This window comes from Narcine bancroftii, chromosome 6 (genome assembly GCF_036971445.1).
Source record: "Narcine bancroftii isolate sNarBan1 chromosome 6, sNarBan1.hap1, whole genome shotgun sequence".
NCBI lineage: Eukaryota > Metazoa > Chordata > Chondrichthyes > Torpediniformes > Narcinidae > Narcine > Narcine bancroftii.
In genome coordinates this window covers 243,581,404-243,604,162 of record NC_091474.1, presented here as the reverse complement: position 1 = coordinate 243,604,162, position 22,759 = coordinate 243,581,404, and the positions used below count along the sequence as shown (strand labels likewise).

General features: G+C 41.4%; 1 protein-coding gene across 10 annotated transcripts in view; it reads left to right on the top strand.

The window, feature by feature from the left end:
- The window catches only part of LOC138737196 (serine/threonine-protein kinase MRCK alpha-like), a 653,014-nt gene that overhangs the window by 329,044 nt on the left and 301,211 nt on the right, over positions 1-22,759 (top strand). For all 10 annotated transcript variants that reach the window (XM_069887840.1, XM_069887837.1, XM_069887843.1 and 7 more), the window contains exon 5: positions 2,068-2,216. In XM_069887840.1, the coding sequence (XP_069743941.1) occupies positions 2,068-2,216 (149 nt within the window). The remainder of the gene's footprint in view (positions 1-2,067; positions 2,217-22,759) is intronic.

Below are 22,759 nucleotides of genomic sequence, written 5' to 3'. Positions count from 1 at the left end.
TCAGCCAAAGAGAAAGGCCATTAGCCTGCATGAGCCTTGTGCGATTGCCGCTTTTTACCTGTGGGTCGCTTTTTTGGCTGCATACAGATGAACTTTTTTTACTTTTATCTACTTGTACTAAAAATCTTCTGTAAATATAACCTGATGTTATACAGATAGAGGCAATGATTTTGGATCAGAGACAAGCCAGGAAATGTATTTTGTACAAGTATTTCTGTTCTATATTAAATTTAAGTTTATTGGAGAATGACAAGATGAGTGACTGAAAACTAAAGTGTTAAATAGTTGCTTTGGCCAAGTTTCAAATCTAGATAGGAAATAAAACAAAAAATTATAAGTAGTGTAGTGGCTACTTCGGTAGAGCTACTGAAGCAATACACATACACCAGGTTAGTCAACACGACTGTTTTATTTATTTACAGGCTTGTTTTATATACCTCATGTTGTGGGCTCCACAGGACGGGGTGGGACATCATTATGAGTTTGCCGCCGATCCATGGGACTGGCGGGTTTAAATTAAGCACAGTGAGAGTCCCGCGCCTTCTGACAGGAGACTCAGCAAACCAATGCGCGTGCGATCCATTAAATGGGTGACCCAGCTGTCTGTCCTGTGGCTCCACACGCCTGCCGAAGAACCGCACCAATGATTACATGGCCGCTGCACCAGTTTATTTTATTCTAAAGTATTTAATAAGATCGTGGAAAATTAAGGTTTTACAAATGTTCCTTTTAAAACTCTACTGCTCTGTAGCACATTTATAATACGAGTAGCAGGTGCATGCCTGGGATGCACTTGACAGACTAATTGTTCACAAGTTCAGGACCATTTTATGTCCAAGAAGTTGACTGTTTTCACCAACATGGAAATTCATAGGGCTTTCTATCATAATTTACACATGAGCAATTCAGCCAGTCTTGGTAGGTGCACATTATGTTAAACTTGGTACAGTACTTCAGCAATCACTCTCTTTCAAATAGTTTAATGTATTCACATTGATATTTTCTTGTTGGGAAGAAACAAACTGTTCCATCACTATTTCATGTTGATCTGGTTGTCTAGCAGTCAGATATCAAGTCAAGCCAAGTCATCTTTATTTAGTGTTCATACCATGCTCGCACAATAAAGACAAGATAGCCTTTCTCCAGGACCACGGAGCATATTTACATAATTATGTTAAAATAAAAGTTAATCCCTTATGATATAAAACCCAGCACCCTAACCCATCTGGCTCTTGTTCTGATTCTCGAGTGAAGCAGCATGAGCTTACAATCAAGAGGTAAAATACAGAAGTCCAGACACTGTGGTTGAACTAAAAACAATGCTGGAAAAACTCAGCAGGTCAAACAGCGTAAAAACTCAATGCTGGAGAAACTCAGCAGGTCAAACAGTGTAAAAACTCAATGCCGGAGAAACTCAGCAGGTAAAACAGTGCAAAGACCCAATGCTGGGGAAACAGGAAGTGAACAGTGTAAAATCTCAAACATGAGGAAACTCATCAGGTCGAACAGTTTAAAAACTCAATGCTGGAGAAACTCAGTCGGTAAAAAAGTGTAAAAACTAAATGATGTGGAAAATAAAGTGAACAGTGTAAAAATTCAATGCTGTGGACCTCAGCAGGTCAAACAGTGTAAAAACTCAATGCTGGAGAAACTCAGCAGGTCAAACAGTGTAAAAACTCAATGCTGGAGAAACTCAGCAGGTGAAACAGTGTACATTATGTAGCAAAGATAAAGATACGTAGCCATCATTTTGGACTTGAGCCCTACATCAAGGTATGAGCAAAATGTAGGCAGAGGTTCGGGCTCCCAGTTATGTATCTTTATATTTGATACATAAAGTGCACTGTTTGACCTGTTGAGTTTCTCCACCTTTGAGTTTTTATGAGTTCACAATCAAGTTTAGCTTTGATTGTTCTAGTCAGGTGGGATTTGAGCTTTATATTTATCAGACATCATTGACAAGTAAAAGAAGCTGCAGCTAGATTGGAATGTGCAGTCCCATAAAGGGCAACTCAACAATAAGAAAGAAACCTTCTCTCTCACTGTTGTTCTCCTTCTTAATTCCAGTATCTTGTGATGGACTACTATGTGGGCGGAGACCTCTTAACATTACTCAGTAAATTTGAAGACCGATTACCAGAAGATATGGCAAAGTTCTACTTGGCAGAAATGGTGCTTGCCATCGATTCAGTTCACCAGTTACATTATGTGCACAGGTAAGATAGTGGCTTGATTGTTCGTGGGATTTGTTATATTGAGACTGAATCTTTGTCACAATTTCAAGGACCAATCGTAATTTTCCTATTTTGCAAACAATGGTCTCATTATTGTGTAAACCTAACTTTAATGGATTTATTTTGAATTCTGGCAATTTCAGAATTATTGATTGTATTCTGTGCCTTTAAAAGAATACTAACTTTTCAAATATAGATTAGTAGTATACACTTAGCGAGCTTTGGTCACCATTTTTCTTACAAACATATTTATTCATTTATTTGTATCCTTGCTATAAAGGCAAACATTACTATTTGTCCTTCTAATAGTTTGCTGTAGCTGTTACTTCCTGTGATCTGTGTTAAAGAGCACTTAGGTCCCTGACAACATCAAGATCTTTCACCCCTTTTCCATTCAAAATGTATTCCACTTTTCTGTATTTTGCACATTATATTGCCTTTAACCATTTATGTAGCCAATCTTTCATCTGGTGAAGCCTCTTTGAATTCTTCTTATAAACAAAATTGCCAATCAGCTTAGTATTAATATCACCTCACATACAGTTTACTGCACAATTCCCCCAACGAGACCATCACCAATTCCTGTGGCATCCCACCAGTAACATCCCTGATTCTTGATTACATTTTTGCACGCATTAACACAGCCTCAATTCACGTTACTCTAATTTTGCTTAATCTTTAGTATGGACTCTTAATAAAAGTTTTCTGAAAGTCCAAGTATGATAAGTGAATTCCATTAATCTTCTCTCTAGCTGTTCACAAATCCTGATGGTCTGGCATGTGACTTACCAGGTAATGTTTGCCGTGTGTCCTTTCCACTCACCTTGCCCTAGTTCCAATGCTCTTTGTTACACACCTCACCCTGGTTCTCCTAATCCCTATTACACCCCACACCCTGATTCCCATGCTCCCTGTTACACACTGCACCATGGTTCCCCCACTCCCTGTTACACACCACACCCTGGCTCCTGTATTCCCTATTACAAACCACACCCTGGTCCCACACTTCCTGTTACACACTGCACTCTGGTTCACGTGCTTCCTGTTACACACTGCATCCTGGTTCCCATGCTCCCTGTTACACGCTTCGCCCTGGTTCACATGTTCTCTGTTACACACCGCACCCTGGTTCACATGCTCCCTGTTACATACCTTGCCCCAGTTCACGTGCTCCATTTGACACACCATGCCTTGTTTTCTCACTGGGGCCCTGGTTCCCATTGTACCTTTCAACTTCCTTGTTGATTATTATTATAATACTCTGTAACATTAAAAAGTTGATCATCTGAAATCCACCTCATGTTCGGGAAAGCCTGCCAATCCGACACCACAAAGTATACTGAATTATTGTAGTTTACACTGTACACTGCCTTGACTTGGAAGTATATGCCAGTCTTTCATCATTTCTGGTGTAAATCTTAGAACTCCTTCCCTAACAACACTTTGCGGTTTCTTCCACCAGAGGCATTGCGGCGGTTCAAAAAGATGGCTCATCACCGCCTTGCTGGTCTTGCCAGTGACGGCTGGCTTTTGAAACGAATAAAGAAGTTGTGGCGGTGGTGGGGGGGGGGGGGTGGGAGCTATAGTTCATTGAATCATTAAATGTATTCTTCTGAAATGCTAGAGCAGAGAAAGACAAATCCTTTTGTTTCTGATAGGTGTTGCTGGAGGTATTCATGAATACAGTGAATAAATAGCTCAGATTTATGGAGGTACAGCTCATTCAAATGAGTGAACTAAACAGCAAAAAAGTATATGATCATTTTTTTTTCAGAAACACAATGAGACATTTTTTGACGTCATATATGACCTCTTCCCACTCTCACTCAGTCCAATCTTTCTGAAATAATTTAACAGCTTTTGTCCTCATAAATAGATTGCTCCAATGACCCTTCATGGTAACTTAAGAAGAATTTCACAAAATTCTTCCTGACTTTTCTTTCATGTTTGCAATTTTCCCTCGTAATTGCCAAGTTACAGATTTTGGCAGGATTAGGATCAGTTTTGTCTATTTGCACTAAGAAGACGCAGAGGCGAGTGTGCGTTTTCTTTCTCTTACTTCAGTGATGAGGCAGTTGGCAATGATTTTTGCCTCTCTGAAAGTATTGGTTTCCTTCCTCACTAGCCATATTGTGACTGCATGGTTTAATTTTATAAAGATTACTTTAAATATGGGAACTGTTTAGCTCTCTATTCGTTGTTAAGACTGATGGATTGTGTGCAGGATTCAGATGGGAAAGGCAATTTTGCATCCCAGCCGTGTCAAGTTTCCTGTTAAGGCTCCTTGGCATCTTTCTTCAATTTACTGGAAAGTGATAATATAACAAGGACAGCTGGTGAAGTGATATTGCTTTTCCAGTGAGGCTGCACCCACACGAGGTATGCATTACACATCCCTTTAGTGAGGAATTCTTGTAGATCTTTGAGAAGAGAGGTGAAAGCCAAGACTGCTTTAAATGCATTCGGGTTGTTTGGTATTATTTAGATTAGCATGATGCCAAGGCAACTAAATCATAGAGTACTTTTAATGTTTGATGACAGATGCAGAAATTGACCTGTTCTGGCTTGTGTTGAGATGTTTGTTCATTAAGGAAGATGACTGCATTGAGCTCTATGGGATTTATTTGGGCTGTAATATCATTTCTGAATAAAAAGGTTCATTATTAGTTTTACAATTTCAAAAGCATAGTTATGAGATAAAATGTAAGCCAAGGAGTTTGCAGGAGGTTTTTATGGCACTTTGCACAAGCATAACTTGTGCATTAGATTTCATTCTTTTGGTCAAATCTTCTCGCTTCCTTTTTATAAAAGATGCTGTGAGGATGCTCCATTTTCGCACTTAATACATTCATATCCAAACAGACCAAAAAATGAAAAGGAAGACCTGGATATAGAAATTAACTTTTTTAGAGCACTTTCCATCCAATAAATTACCTTTAAAATGTGATTGTGTGACAGAGGTGGTTTGGGAGGAATTGTTAGAGCAACTTGCACACACACATTTTAAAACACAGAATATTTACAGGACTTTTGCAGAATGCTTTTTGCAGGCGGCAACAAAGTATTGACAGCAGCTTGCCTGGGAGAGCATGTGATCTTTGCAGGCAGAGGGGAAGAGTTTTGTTCTCAGAGAGGGAGGGTGTGAAACAGAGAGGAGAGAGACAGAAATCCATTCCAGAGGGACAAGCCGGCAAACTTAGGAAGGCTGCCTGGTCAAAGGAGAAGACTGGCGGTGTGAAAGATGACCTGAAAGAAAGAGGATCATCTGGAGAACCCTGAAGGGGGCAAGTTTCGTCAGCAAGACTGATTGAGAAGGAGTCAGTTGCGGATGTCCTGGAAAAGGAATCTCTCTCTGAAAACCAGCAAGAACCCTACTGAGTGGTAACCATTTGCCTGTTAAGTACCAAAGACTGGTGAACTTTGTTAATGCTAACTTCTGTGCACAGTACAAGAATTGCCTGCAACCAGTGAGATTGGACTGTGATCCAAATAACTTTTCCTCTCTTAAATATACATTACGCACACCTGCGCTTAGTATTAGAGGGGGGGATTAAGTAGTTAGGTAGGTTAAGTAATTGATTGAGGATGGAGATCTTGTCGCCTAGGAGGACTTCGACATCTGAGCTGTGCAGAGGGCTTTGGACTTGGGGGTGAGGGGCCGTACACCGCATAAAAACCCCTGAAGTCGCCAATGTCGGCGCTAAGCTGGGTTCGTTTGGCGAGGCTAGTCCACCACTCATTTTGGATCTCCCGGAGTTTGCGCTGAAGGTGGCTGCATGCGAGACGGAAGGCTCATTTTTTTCTCTGGCCAGGAAGGCTTTGCAAGGTGAGCCTGTTGGGCAGATCGCTTCTTTGCCAGCAGCTCCTGGATTTCCTGGTTTTTTTCGTCAAATCAGTCCTTGTTTTTCCTGGAATAGAAGCCCAGTACCTCTTCAGTGGATGGCAGTATGGCCATTTTCAGCTGATCCCAGAGGGTTACAGGAGACGTGTCTGTGAGGCAGTTTGCATCCTCGATCCTTGCTTGGAGGTTTGCCTGGAAGTTTCCTCTCACTACGTCTGACTGTAAGTTTCCAACATTGAACCTCTTTCTGGGGGCACCACTCAATCGATGGTCAGAACACTTCCAATCCCTTTTCAGTGCCAACCGCTCAGTCCAAGAATCCGCCCTGCTCCAGCTCCCTCCAACCCTTGAGGCTAGACCTGGATGAGCTCCTGACCCGGGAAGAGACATATAAGGCAATTGAATAACTGAAAAGTGGAAAAGCAGCAGGTATGGATGGAATCCCCCCCCAGAGGTCTGGAAGCTGGCGGCAAAGCTCTGCATACCAAACTGCATGAGTTTTTCATGCTCTGCTGGGACCAAGGAAAGCTGCCTCAGGACCTTCGTGATGCCATCATCATCACCCTGTACCAAAACAAAGGCGAGAAATCAGACTGCTCAAACTACAGGGGATTCACGCTGCACTCCATTGCAGGCAAAATCTAGGATTCTCCTTAATAGACTAATACCTAGTGTCGCCGAAAATGTCTTCCCAGAATCACAGTGTGGCTTTCGCGCAAACAGAGGATCTACTGACATGGTCTTTGCCCTCAGACAGCTCCAAGAAAAGTGCAGAGAACAAAACAAAGGACTCTACATCACCTTTGTTGACCTCACCAAAGCCTTCGACACTGTGAGCAGGAAAGGGCTTTGGCAAATACTAGAGCACCTCGGATGCCCCCCCAAGTTCCTCAACATGGTTATCCAACTGCACGAAAACCAACAAGGTCGGGTCAGATACAGCAATGAGCTCTCTGAACCCTTCTCCATTAACAATGGCATGAAGCAAGGCTGCGTTCTCGCACCAACCCTCTTTTCAATCTTCTTCAGCATGATGCTGAACCAAGCCATGAAAGACCTCAACAATGAAGACGCTGTTTACATCCGGTACCGCACGGATGGCAATCTCTTCAATCTGAGGCACCTGCAAGCTCACACCAAGACACAAGAGCAACTTGTCCGTGAACTACTCTTTGCAGATGATGCCGCTTTAGTTGCCCATTCAGAGCCAGCTCTCCAGCGCATGACTTCCTGTTTTGCGGAAACTGCCAAAATGTTTGGTCTGGAAGTCAGCCTGAAGAAAACTGAGGTCCTCCATCAGCCAGCTCCCCACCATGACCACCAGCCCCCCCACATCTCCATCGGGCACACAGAACTCAAAACGGTCAACCAGTTTACCTATCTCGGCTGCACCATTTCATCGGATGCAAGGATCAACAAAGAGATAGACAACAGACTCCCCAAGGCAAATAGCGCCTTTGGAAGATTACACAAAAGAGTCTGGAAAAACAACCACCTGAAGAAACACACAAAGATCAGCGTGTACAGGGCTGTTGTCATACCCATACTCCTGTTCAGCTCCGAATCATGGTTCCTCTACCGGCATCACTTACGGCTCTTAGAATGCTTCCATCAGCGCTGTCTCCGCTCCATCCTCAACATTCATTGGAATGACATCATCACCAACATCGAAGTACTCGAGCTGACAGAGTCCGCAAGCATCGAATCCATGCTGCTGAAGACCCAACTGCGCTGGGTGGGTCACATCTCCAGAATGGAGGACCATCGCCTTCCCAAGATCGTGTTCTATGGCAAGCTCTCCACTGGCCACCGTGACAGAGGTGCACCAAAGAAGAGGTACAAGGACTGCTTGAAGAAATCTCTTGGTGCCTGCCACATTGACCACCGCCAGTGGGCTTATCTCGCCTCCAACCGTGCATCTTGGCGCCTCACAGTTCGGCGGGCAGCAACCTCCTTTGAAGAAGACCGCAGAGCCCACCTCACTGAAAAAAGACAAAGGAGAAAAAACCCAACACCCAACCCCAACCCACCAATTTTCCCCTGCAGCCGCTGCAACCATGCCTGCCTGTCCCGCATCGGACTTGTCAGTCACCAACGAGCCTGCAGCAGACGTGGACATACCCCTCCATAAATCTTCGTCCGCGAATCCAAGCCAAAGAAAAAAAGAAAAAGAAAAGAAAAGGTTAAGTAATAAGTTAAAGTTTAATTCTGTTTTCTTGTTCAAATATAATTAAAAACTACTTTTGTTTTAGTAGCCCTTTGTTGTGATGCATATCTGTTCCTGCTGGTTTTTTGGGATCCTCCGTACCCCATAACAATTACTCTTGGAATGTTGAGGTATGACAGCCAATTTGTACACAAGCTCAAACAACAGGACTGCGGGTATGATTATAAAATCGATTTACTATTGTAAGTAGTCAGCAGGTCATCAGTAGGAATTCTATTGAACTAGTGCAGTGGGATCCATAATATATCCACTTAATAGAGCCATGGTTTAACAACTCATCAGAAAAACTGCTATCACTTGACTGCGCAACATTCCTTCAGTTTTGACCTTGCACAGATGTTTGGACTAAGGCAACTGACTGAGAGATAGAAGTGCTGCAACTGAGCCACCGCTCATAAGTTCAGTATGAACATAGTGCTGTGATGTTTTAAAATTCCCATTTCTGATCTGATAAAATGGAAGTGCTGGTATTTGTATTGTGGGCTCAAGTGTTTGTCCAGTTGACTGTCTTCAGGCATGATGTGTTGGAAGACTATTCATTCAAGAATGAGAAAAGCACATAGCTGCTAATCCTAGGTCTTTTTCATTCAACATCTATCTGATTCTATCTACTAATTTTGGGCTTTTAATAATTTCCCACATTATTGCTTGCATCCTCTCATTGCCTTCACTGGCAATCTATTCTATTATCTATAATTTTAAAAACATCTGAAACCTAGTGAAGAAAGTCTTATTAATTCATTTTCCCATCATAACTATAAGGGCTATTCAAACATATGAAGCAAGCATTTGTGTATTCAAAACCAGATAATTAAGTTGAGCTATTTGAGGGATAATTTTTATATTTTATGTATTTTTCAAATGGTTGACATATCTTCCCCCCTCATAGATGCATTTGCTTTTTTAAAGTTCTTTTCAGTCAGATCTGCCACAAAACACTGAATTTTTTGACTTGTTCATGACAATAGATTCTGATTTTAAATTCTGATATTCTGCAACAGATATGAGAGTCTTATTCATTCACTTGGGTCAGTGACCGTAACATGTAATAAGGCTATATTGTTGAAGACATTGCCATTGCTGCTTGTTAACTCCTCAGCTGCCAGAGGTATTTGGGTAACACGCAAAAACACACTGCAATACACAAACATGCTGGACAAATTCAGCAGGTCACACAATATCTATAGGAGGTAAAGGGTAACCATTGTTTTGGGCCTGGGCCCTTCGTTGAGCTAGTGAGCAGCAGGAATTACAGAGGGGGAGCAGTGTGAGAGACTGTCAGAGAACTCCCTTCAGATAATTGCTTCAGAGTAAGCGTGCTTCGAAGCGACTTTGCTGTGGAGGGGGTGGGGGGGGGGGGTTGTGGCCTGATGGCGAAGGAAGAAGAAGTGTAATTCCGTCTTCCCCAGTTGGACTAATAAATATCCGAATTAAAATACTTAAAAGTCTTGAAAGTTTACTCTTAAGTTATCTGAATGCTAAAAGACTATAATGGCTGCTAATACAAAGAAATTGAAAGCACAGATTCAGAAGAAACTTCCTTTTAAAAGTACAGAAGAAATGAGGCCTACTTACCAAATGGAATCCACAGAATCGATTGGACAGCCACCTGATCAGCAACGCACTGCAGCTCGTTTAAGTATTTCCCTCACAAGATGGCGCCAGGGTTCCAATTTTTCCTCTTATCTTGATCAGCGCGCCCATAATGTCGGGCACAATGTCGAATTTCCGGAGTCAATAGTGTCGGGCCCGACGCACGATACCGGGAATACGCGGTGCGTCTTGAGTACTTGATCTTTCGGACAGGGTCTGGGCTGTCAGCGAAGTCAGCCGACAACAATCTGAAGATGTCGGGTCTGGGTCTGCAGACCAGAAGCAAGGTGATAAAAATGGCAGAATAAAACGAACAACAAGGAAAAACGTTTCTGAAGGGAAAGAAGGTAGGCCTCGTGGAGAGACTAGTGATACTACTTTTGATGCTGTTTTTACAATTTTGGAATCTATAGCTCATCAAATGGGTAATATGTCAACACAAATGTCTACTCAGATTGACCATGGATTTATGATTGATATTGATGATCCGGAACAAGCTTTGGGATTGAATTCATTGGGGCTGTGAGCTGATTTAGACAATTTTATGTCTGGTTGGGGGGATGGAGGTCGCTGAAGCTTTCGGAAGTCGTCCGCCACCTGTGGGAGGGATTTTATTTCTTTCCACACCCAGTTGAGTTACTACCTTCGTAGTTTCCTTTTCTAAAAAAAACCTTTTTATTTGTGTAAGTTTTACTTTGTTTAGAGAGGGGTTTAGTGTTTGTTTAATTTAAATTACAGCAAGGGGAGCTTCAAATTTTTTACTGGAGAAGGGTTTTATGGTATGGATAGAAGGAATAGAAAGAGGGTTTTTTAAATTTTGTTTTTATTTTATTCTGATAACAATGTCTAGTTTGAACTTTGCAACATTTAATGTTCAGGGTTTAAATAACCCAATTAAACAAAAATGTGTTTTAGCTTATATAAAAAAAGATGAAAGTTGATATTGCTTTTTTGTAGGAAACTCATTTAATTGAAAGAGAACATTTGAAATTGAAGAGGGATTGGGTCAGTTATGTATTTTCATCTTTTAATTTGAAAGCAAGAGGAGTGGAGAAAATACCATTTGAACTTGAATCTTTGGTGGAATCAGCTGGCCGAACTTTAATGATTAATTATAAACTCTTTGTTGAGTCATGGTCTTTGTTGAATGTGTATGCACTTAACGTCAATGGTGAACAATTTATGTCTGAAGCTTTTTTAACCCTAAGTCAAGCTAAAGAAAACATTTTGATTGGGGGTGATTTTAATTGTGTATTAGATCCACTATTAGATAAATCTCCGAAAATCATGAAAAAATCAAAAGCAGCGGTCCCATTGGTTTCTTTGATGAAAGACTTAAACTTGATAGAGGTTTGGAGAAGGTTAAATCCTACTGAGAAAGATTTTTCATTTTATTCCTCGCGCCATGACTCATTTTCAAGGATTGACTTTTTTTGGTATCAGCGCATTTGCAATCACGTTTTATTCAAGCTGAATATAAGAGTAGAATAATTTCTGATCATTCATTGCTATTCATTTCTTGTGTTGGACCGGAAGTTATTCAATCAATCTTTCGGTGGAGGTTTAATGCTATGTTATTCAAAAAAAACAGAATTTGTAAAATTCACTAAGGATCAAATTGTTTCCTTTTTAGATTTGAATAGGAATACAGTTCAGAGTAATTTTACTGTATGGGATGCTTTGAAGGTGTTTTTACGTAGACTTTGCTGTGGAACAGCTGAATGGAGTTAAATAAGAAAGTTTGCAGATGCTGTGGTCAAGTGCAGAAGCATAATTCTGTGTTAATTTGTAAATGCCCTGTTTGAAATGGATAATCAAGTTTCATAATCATATATTAGTTTATCCATGTGACATTTGTGACTAGGGATTCATTGAAGTGTGATACATGTGTAATTTATTATTATATGTCTCATTGTACTATATCCATTGAGAAGAAGAGAAACCTTTGAATTCCATAATCGTGAATTAGGTTTCTTGAATTATTTCAAATTTTAGCCAGTTCTGTACATCCTTCCCAGATATTTCCATAAATTTTGTTCTTTTAAAGGATAGTCACAGGGTTCTACAGCTTAGAAAGAGGCTCTTCAGTACAACATGTCAATGCCAGCCAAGCCAGTCCCATTTTCCTGCATTTGCCCCATGTCCCTCTCAACGTTTCCTCTCCATCTCCCTGACCAAATGTCTTTTAAATGTTATAGTTTTCCCTTCCTCTACCACGTTCTCTGGCAGCTCTTTCCATGTACCTACCACCCTCTGTATGTACGCTAGTCCCTTTAACTGAGGGTGGCACCTTCAATGCTATTACAACGCCAGCAACTTGCAATGGAATCTGGCACTGTCAAGGAATTTGTCTGTTCACTCCATGTCTGTGTGGGTTTCCTTCTAACCTTCAAAGACACATGGCGAGTGTATTTAGGAGTCATGGACACGTGGGCTGGAAGGGCCTGTAACCATGCTGTATGTCTAAATTTAAAATTTAAAACTTTCCCCTCTCACCTTACATTTATACCCTTCAGGCTTAGATTTTGCTACCCAAGGAAAAAGACAATGGCTATTTACCATATTATTTTATAAACCTCTATAAGACCCCAAGCTCAGCTTCCAATGCTTCAGGGAGAAAAGCTCTGCTTATCTGCTTATTCAAACCCACAGGTGCCAGTAACATTCTTGTGAATTTTTTCTGTCCCTTTTCCAGCTTAATGATATCTTTCCCATAGCTGGGTGTACCTGTATCTCCAAGACCTTTAGTTCTACAACTCTCTATAAGGCCCTACCATTCACTGTATAAGTCCTGCCCTAGTTTGACCTACCAAAGTGCCACACACCACACTTGCCTGAGTTAAATTCCATTCTTCGTCCCATTTTCCCAGATGATCTAGTCATTCAATCTCAACCTTTTTTTGAATGTTTAGGACTCTGCTCAAAGTTTATGGACTGCCTTCCACATGAAGCAGTCATCCATAATTCTCTCAAACCCACTACAAAAAAAAATTCAGTCCTTGGCCCCTCTTAAATGCGCTGTGGTCCCTAGTGGGGCTTTATTACCCCCCCTTGAGGATGGCTGATCTAGATCCGATTGCAATCCTAGGTCACCTTCTTCACTGTGCAACCTCCCACCAATTTTGGTGTCATCTGCAAAATGACTAGCTTTGCTAACTGCGTTATTATGGATATGCTGCTTCTTCCCCTTCATTTGCAAAACTGCGTATTTTTACTTTCTGTAATGTTATCAAGGTCATGGCCTCCAAACCTAAAAATTACTCATTTATTTTTACTTTCTTGTTTTCTGCCATTAGATTTAGGAATGGAAGGTGGTTAACCTGCCCTGTTATTCATCAAAATCATGACCTGCCATTTTCCTGCACCGTCGCCATATTCCTTGATTCATTTAATATTCAGAAATTTATTGATCTCTGTAGTGAAATAACAATATCTGAGTTTCCATGACCCTCTGGAGAGGAAACTTCAAAAGATTAACCACCCTCTGTGTAAGGAGTGTTGTAAGGAAGGTGGACGAGCTGAAGGTGTGGATAGACACTTGGCAGTATGGTGTGGTGGCGATTAGTGAGACGTGGTTGAAGAAGGGTTGTGACTGGCAGTTAAATATTCCAGGATTTTGCTGCTTTAGGTATGATAGAATTGGCGGGGTAAGGGGAGGGGGATGGCATTACTTGTCAAGGAAGATATTACAGCGGTACTGAGGCGTGATAGATTGGAGGGCTTGTCAAGGGAGGCGGTGTGGATGGAATTAAAAAATAAAAGAGGTGAGGTTATGCTTATAGAGGTGTATTATAGATCACCAAATGGGCAGAGGGAACTAGAAGAGCAAATATGTAGGGAAATAGCTCAGATGTGCTGCAAGCACAGGGTGGTGTTAGTTGGGATTTCAATTTTCCTAACATAGATTAGGAGATGCAGTCAGTGAGTGGGCTGGGTGGCTTAAAGCTTGCAAAATGTGCGCAGGATTGCTTTTTGCATCGATATGTTGAGGTATCCACTAGAGAGGGGGCAGTGTTAGATCTATTGTTGGGGAATGAAATAGGGCAAGCGATGGAGGTGTGTGTTGAGGAGCACTTCGGATCCAGTGATCCGATTAGTTTCAGCATTAGTTTCAGCTTAATTATGGAAAGGGATAGATCTGGTCTTAAGATGAAGGGCTTTGAGTGGGAGAAAGCCAGATTTGAAGAGATAAGAAGGGATTTTCAGGGAGTAGTTTGGGATGATTTTTTTTCTGGAAAGAACATTGAGGAGAATTGGGGAGCTTTTAAAGGTGAGATTTTGAGAGTGCAGAATCTTTATGTTCCTGTCAGGACAAAAGGCAAGGCCAAATGTTCAAGGGAGCCATGGTTTTTAGAGAGATTAAGAAGTTGGTTCGGGATAAAAGTGAGGCCTATTTTAAATACAAGAAGCAAAGGATTGATGAGATGTATGGACGATAAATAGATTGTAGAAAGAACCTTAAGAGGGAAATTAGAAAGGAAAATAGAAGGTATGAGGGGGCTATAGCAAATAAGGTGAAAGCAAATCCGAAGGGTTTTTACAAATATGTGAAGAGTAAAAGGAAAGTTAAGGATAGAATAGGCCCACTGGAAAATCAGGGCAAAGGTATATATGAGGAACCATATGAAATGGGGGAAGATATTGAATACCTTCTTCTCGTTGGTGTTCACGAAGGAAAGAAATCTTGAATTGTGTAGGATAAGTGAGGCAGAAGGGTTAGTTATGGAAAAGATAGGGATTAGTAAAGAGGAGAGTTTAGAACTTCTGGGGTGTATAAAGGTAGATAAGTCTCCTGGTCCTGATGGGATTTTTCTCAAGTCCTTAAGGGAGGTCAGCGTACGTGTATGTAATGTGTATATGTTCAGGAAAGTTCTTTGTTTCACAGTCCAATCATTCACTTTTCCCTTCTCCAAGTTCACCCGTATCAGGCAGTTCAAATACCATGCACAGAATTTAACATATATGATTCTTGACCAAGTTCTGGTGCTGAAAGTTAAATGGCTACTGCTCAGGAAGCTTCTTGTTGGTTTCAGAGAGATATTTGTTACTTGTTGGACGCACACAAACTGATTTCAGTGTCTTGATGAATAAACCTGCCCCATCATAGGTTTTCCAAATGATAACCTCTTTCTTTTAGGTCATCACAGAGCTCCTCTTGTTTCCCTTATTTCAGGAGAAACACTCCAGCCAGCCATTTCCTCTTGTAAGGACTACAAGGGTTTTGAACAGGCTGAACTCAGAACTCACAACAGTTTTCAAAATGGGGTTTTTCAATAAGCCTGCCAGGCTTCCAAGGGTCCCAAATCCAATCCTTGAAAGATCTTATCAGCACTTGAGCCTGGTCTTCTCCATTTGCACCTGCTTTTGAAATTCTTTTCAAAGCAATTCCATTGTCTTCTTCAAAGCCAACTGGAGCCTCAATGTCTCACTTTCAGCAAAGCTCTTGCATTTTAAATGAGATGTGAAGTGTTACTGTGTTTGTGAAATGACCTACACTAAACCCCCATAATCTATCTCTTGGGAAAAAAAATCTATATAAAATATAAATAATATAGCCTGTTACACCATGCTGTATAACAATGGCTCTATCTCAATTACCAATTCTTCCAAAATTCTGGGATGTATGCCATCAATTCTTAGTATTTATTTCTTTCAGCCTCAACAATTTCTCTAATTTAAACTAAAACTTTATTGTTTATAAGTGATATGTATCCCTATATTGCCTTCACCTATCTATCTATAAGTCTCTTAAATGCAACAGTTGAATCTTCCACCACTACTCCTGCAAACCTTTCCAGGTACCTACCACAATGTGTGTAAAATCAAACTTGACCCACAAATCTCCCTCAAATTCCCTCCTCCCCCAGTTTAAACACATCTTCCAGTAGGTGAGTAAATCTGAAAGTCTGCAGATACTGTGATTGAAGTAAAAACACATTTCTAGAGAAACTCAGCAGGTCAAACAGTGCACCTTATATACCAAAGATAAAGTTGCATAACCATTGTTTGGGCTTGAGCCCTTTATCAAGGTATGAGCAAAATGTAGGCAGGTGCCTGAACAAAATGGTGACAAGGGAGGAGCACAGGCCCACAGGCAGGAGGCAATTGGTGAATGAGGGAGGGAGGGCACAACAGCAAGCAGGAAAGGAGATGGATCAGTGAATGCAGAGGGAAAGCGGTGGTGAGCTGGAGGAAAGAAGACAGAGGAATGGGGGAGAATGGGGAGTACGCTAGCAGGTTGGAGAGTGCCCAGATGGAATATTAAGTGTTGGTCCTCCAATTTACAGCTGGCCTTGGTTTGACGGTACAAGGTCATGGACAGACATGTCAGCGCAGGAGTTGGGTGCAGAATTGAAATGATTGGCTGGGAGATTCCTGTCATTGATGCGGACAGAGCAAAGGTGCTCAGCAAAGCGATCTCCCACTCTGAGTCACTCTGAAGGCCATAATGGGAGCACTGGATGCAATAGATGACTCCCACAGATTTACAAGTGAAGTTTTGCTTCACTTGGAAGGACTGTTTAGGGCCCTGAATGGTGGTGAGGAAGGAGATGTGGAATTTCTTGCAGACGCAGAGAAAGGTACCAAGGGGGCGATTAATGGGAAGGGATGAATGGACGAGGGAGTAATGGAGGGAATGGAACCTACTGAAGGCGGAGAGGGAAGATGTGTCTGGTGCTGGGATCATGTTGTGGGTAACGGAAATTACACAGGATAATGTGTGGGATGCGAAGGCTGATGGGGTGGTAGGTGAGGACAAAGGGAATCCTGTTCTTGTTGTGTATGAGGACAGCGAGAGCCAGGGCAGATGAGTGGGAAATAGAGGAGATGTGGGTAAGGACTGCGTTGATGGAGGCGAAGGGGAAGCAATGTTTTTGGAAGGGCTGGAAGACCTCATCTTGTGTCTTCTAGTATGTGACTCTTTTACCTGGGATGGGGGTGGGGGGGTGGGGGAAGGAAAGAGACGGACTGTCCACTCATTTCTCTCATATTTTATTACTTTTTTCAATTCACCCCTCAGCCTCTGACACTCTAGAGAAAATAACTCTCATTATTGCTCATTCTCTCTTAACACAGGCAACATCCAGATAAATCTCGTTTTTTCCAGAGCTTCCACATCTTTTCTGTAATGGGTCAACAAGAATTGCACACAATATTCTAATACACCCTATCCATTGTTTTATATAGCTGCAAAGTGATATCCATTCTCTTATACTCAGTGTCTCTACCCAATGAAGTCGAGCATACCATATGCCTTTTTTATCCCCCACCTCCCTACCCAACATCCCCCCCCCCTCTCCCCATCTATTTGCTTGTGTGGCTACTTTCGATCTATTGATCTGAAGCCCAGAAGTTTAGAAAAGACTCACATTTGTACTTCAAAGAATTTGCATTTGCAATTCCAATGTTTTCTGTTTTGCTTCTTTGTTTTGTTCATTTTTGCACATTCTTGTGCAATAGGTACATGGATAAAATATTGAAATGCAGATCAGATATGATCTGCACCACCCAGGTCATGCCCTTTTCTCCCTTTTACCATCAGGAAGGAGTGAAGCAGATGCTATGTTTGTCGTAAAAACAGAGATCCTTGAGGAACACAGCTGCTAAATTACCTCCTACAGGCACAGTAAGACCAGCTGAGTTCCTCTAGCATCATTTCCTGAGCAGTGTTTTTACCATCAATCCTGAAGAGGAACACCATACGGTAGCACAGAAACAGCTTCTTCCCCTCTGCCATCAGATTCCTGAATGGACAGTGAACCACAGACACAACCTCACATTCTCCTTTTTAGCACCATTTTTTAAATTTATAAAATATGATTTCTAGCAATTTTTGTACCTGAGATCCTGCTGCAAACGAAGAATTTCGTGACATGTTTCATGATAATAAATTCTGATTCTGATCGACTTGAATGGCAAACTGAATTGTGGGGCTCAATTTACAAGATCTGTAACTCATATTCCACGTTTAAAACATTGATTAAATCAGTTTTGAAGTGCATTAAGTTATTTCGGTAGATTTAGTAGCCATCTTGAAAACCACAAACAGTAATAAATAAAGAGTTCATGTTTTTTGTGTTAGATGGGACACTGGAGATGCTACGTTTACAAATCTTATCATCAGAAAGAGAGCCAACTGCAGCATTTGCGTAAAGCAACAGCGCTGCCATGTCTCAGTTCAAGGCTGTGTTGGGATTAATTTGATTCAGAAGCTACATTGAGGTTATTAGACAGATTGGATACACTAATGTATTTAATGTTTGAAGCTTGCCTTCCTGTTTAACTGCATCTTGGGGATTGATTCCTGATTGAGCTCTAATTTTCCTCCAAAGGTTCTCCAATTCCTACTGCCTCTCTTTTCCTTGAAGACTCTCCTCAAGATCCTGCTTTTTGATGAAGCATTTAATTATTCCCATGGTATTTTTTGAAGAGCAATAATTGATAGTATCCTTGTGATATTTTTGGAATTTATTGCTGCTGCTATTATTGCTCAGAGGTTTGATAGGTGCTTGGTGTCATCTGATATAAGCCCATTTCACACTGGCTAACCAGTAAATTGGCCGTTCAGTGAATTGGTTAAAGAAGCTGCTTTTGCCTTTCACACTGGATCACTGTTTACCGGTTCTCTGTATTCTTTCACACTCATTACAAGGCATCCTTGGGGATAGGGGATTCTATCCTCCACCAGTGACATCTGAGTGATGCATTGAGCGATGGTGGGCCTGTCCTAAATCCCAATAAATATATTGTGATCTTGTATTTAAACAAAATTAATCATGCCTAATTATAACATAATTAAGCATTATGTACAGCTCAGTATGAGCCCCTGTTGTTGTGCCGACCTCTATAAACCTTTATAAATGTATAAAAGATCATGGGAAAGTTGTAGAAAACACATAGCTGCACATTTGGAAAATCCTAGCAGCAATAGCGGAAATAGTGCACAAATTATAAAGACCGTAGGAAAGAACGATGGCAGACCTGCCCTCCCAGAATTCCATGCAGTAGAGAAAGGGCTGTCTGCACGGAGCACTTGCGGAGCACTCACGGAGGGGTTTCTCTGCCACATGGAATTCTGGGATGGCAGATCCACCACCTCTCTCTCCTGCTGCAACTTTCCCATGGTCCTTTAGACATTTATAAAGGTTTATATAGGACAGCAAAGTCCTTCCTTTTTAATCCTTTGTTTCCTTCACATTCCTGCACTCCTGCAAAAAACCTAATCAACATGTTACTACGTTATCCCAGGATAGCCTATGTCACTTTCACACTGGGCTAATCAGCATGCAGGTGTCATCAGACACTGGGGATTATGCTACCTACATATCATCCCTGAGCTTTCACACTGGGCCCTTAACTGGTAAATTGGCCGTCAATTACTGGGACAAAGTGCCAGTATGAAAGGGGCTTTAGTATCTGCAGTCGATGTCGCTTTGAGTCAGTGTGTATGTAAAATGAGAAATAATTGTGCAGGGTGAGGAAAAGAAAATGTTGATCAGTTCTTATTGAGAAGTGTCAGCAGTGGAAAGGGTATTCCTGGGTGTCAAAATCTCTGAAGATCTACCCTATGACCTCCATGTGATGTCATCATGACAAAGGCTCACCAGTGGCTATTCTTAATTAGGAGTCTGAGGAGATTTGGTATGTCATCAAAAACTCTTGCAAATTCCTACAGGTGTATCGTGGAGAGCATTCTGACTGGTTGCCTCACTGTATGTTATGGCGGTGCTGTGCGCAGGACAGGAAAAGACTACAGAGAATTGTGAACTCAGCCAGCACCAAAATGAGCATTAGTCTTCACTCCATTAAGGACATCTACAAGACTTGGTGTCTCAAGAAAGCAGCCTCTATCCTCAAGGACCCACACCATGCCCTCCTCTCACTGCTACCATCAGGAGAAAGGTACAGCAGCACAAAGACAGCCTCTTCCCCTTTGCCATCAGATTCCTGAATAGGCAATGAACCACAGACACCATTTCACATTTTCTCTTCTTTTGCACTAATTTACTTTTTTTTTAAATGTAACATATAGAAATTTTTGAACCTGAAATGCACAACAACAAATTTTGTGACACATGCTCATGACAATAATTCTAATTCTGATTCCACAGCTGTGATTTAGTTTGATTAAAGGGTGTCCAATGAGGGAAATCTCATTGTTTTCTCTGGAGTGGTTAAACAGAGGACAGTGGAGCTGGAGATGACTGGGTAACCATTAGTGAAGGAGCCTGTCTCACCTGCTTCAAGTGCCATTTTATACATGAAGTGAAAAGATAAGCATCTCTGGAACAATGTCCAACTTCATCTCATGACTGTACTATTAGTGACATCACTGTATGATGTACAGGTATTGAAAAACTAGACAATTCAACACATAATCCAAAAAGCAGATAAAAATTTGACATAGGGTCAGATGCTTTTTATTTGGAATAGTAAGTACATCAACTCAATATTTCACATATAAAGTGTATTATAGGGCTTAGTTCAACATGATTTCTGCACTTAATTATATTATTATATTTTAAGGTTACATCAATTTACAGTGGGGCAGAGACAGGGATCGTTGATGTTACCTAGAGACATTGAATCACAAACTAAGTATGTGGTATAAGAATTAACATGACATGAGTAAATTGTTGGGACTGAGGGCTAATAAATCCCCAGGGCCTGATGGGCTGCATCTCAGGGTGCTTAAAGAAGTTGCGATGGAAATTGTGGAGGCACTGGTCGACATTTTCCAAAGTTCCATAGATTCGGGGGAGGTCCCTGAGGGTTGGAGAGTGGCTGATGTGGTGCCGATTTTTAAGAAGGGAGGGAGGGAGAAAACGGGAAATTATAGACCGGTCAGCCTGACGTCAGTGGTGGGGAAGATATTGGAGTCTATCATAAAAGGAGTAATAGCAGAACACTTGGTCAGAAATAATAGTATAAGGGCTAGTCAGCATGGATTCCTTAAGGGTAAGTCATGCTTGACTAACCTGGAATTTTTTGAGGATGTGACAAAGAGGGTGGACTTGGGAGAGCCAGTGGATGTGGTGTATTTGGACTTCCGGAAGGCCTTTGATAAGGTACCGCACGGGAGTCTAGTGGGCAAGATCAGGGAGCATGGTATTGGAGGTAAGGTGCTGACATGGATAGGAAATTGGTTAAGAAATAGGAAACAAAGGGTTGGGGTAAGCGGGTCTTTTTCAGGATGGCAGGATGTGACGAGTGGAGTGCCGCAGGGATCGGTATTGGGTCCTCAGTTGTTTGTATTTTATGTAAATGATTTGGATGAGGGGATTATTAATAATTTGAGCAAATTTGCAGATGACACGAAACTGGGTGGCGGTGTGGGGTGTGAGGAGGATGTCAGGAAAATGCAGAGGGACTTGGACAGGTTGGGGGAGTGGGGTGCTGAATGGAAGATGACGTTCAATGTAAGCAAGTGTGAGGTTATCCATTTTGGGGGCAATAATAGGAAAGCTGAGTATTATTTAAATGGAGACAAGCTAGGGAGTGGGGAGGAGCAAATGGATCTGGGTGTACTTGTTCACCGGTCACTGAAGACTAGCATGCAGGTTCAGAAAGCTGTGAAGAGGCTAATAGCATGTTGGCTTTCATAAAGAGGGGATTGGAGTATAGGAACAGAGACGCCCTTCTGCAGTTGTACAGGGCCCTGGTGAGACCCCACCTGGAATATTGCGTCCAGTTCTGGTCTCCAATTTTGAGGAAGGACATACTAGCTATAGAGGGTGTGCAGCGCAGATTTACAAGGTTAGTTCCAGGGATGGCGGGGTTGACATATGCTGAAAGGCTAGAAAAACTGGACTTGTATCCGATGGAGTTTAGAAGGATGAGGGGGGACATGATTGAGGTATATAAAATCATCAGGGGGATAGACAAGGTGAAGTCGGATTACTTGTTCCCAATGATAGGGGAGACGAGGACTAGAGGGCATAGTTTAAGAATACAGGGTAGGCCCTTTAGGACGGAGATGAGAAAACATTTTTTTACCCAGAGAAGTGTGAATCTGTGGAATGCTCTGCCACAGAGGGTGGTAGAGGCAGATTCGCTGATTATGTTCAAAAGAGAGTTAGATAAGACTCTAGTGCGCAAAGGAGTTAAGGGTTATGGGGATAAGGCTGGAAAGGGGTACTGATGGTAGTGATCAGCCATGATCTGTAAAATGGCGGTGCTGGCTCGATGGGCCGAAGGGCCTACTCCAGCTCCTATTGTCTATTGTCTATTTTGTGATGAATAGAAAGTCAAAAGGAGTAAACGTAATTAATGAAATTATAAGTTGGTGGAAATTTGAAGCTATAATTGCCTTGAGGTGTCATTTTTGCTGTCCATTCCTACACTCAAAACTGTTTTTAATTCACCCCTTCCCTCAACAGATGTTATTCACATGACCTATTTTAACTAGTTTGCTAGAAATCTTGACTGACTGAAATTTCAATGGAAAACTAATTGGACACAACAGTATAAGCCTGAAAACACATTGAGCACAAAGCAAATGATCTGCCATCACAAGAATGGGGAGCTACTTTTTGCAACAGTACAGAATAAAAGATACACTTCTGACTTAGGCTAAAGAAAGTCAAATAAATTAGAAAGAAAACAAATGTAGCATTCAGTGGGAAGATGGTTAGTAATTTCAAAACCATGCATTCTCTGATTCTGTCATAAAGTCTGATCTGATTTTAAAATACCTTACTATTTACTGTCCAATCTTCTTAGTACATGACTTCCCACAGTACAAAATCTGTTTTATTTCAGCCTTTTTTCAATATTTTATTTTTTATTTTTTTTTAAATAAATATACATAGTAAAACCGTCAGTATCACAATTTATTAAACTTTTTCATACAAAAAAGAAAAA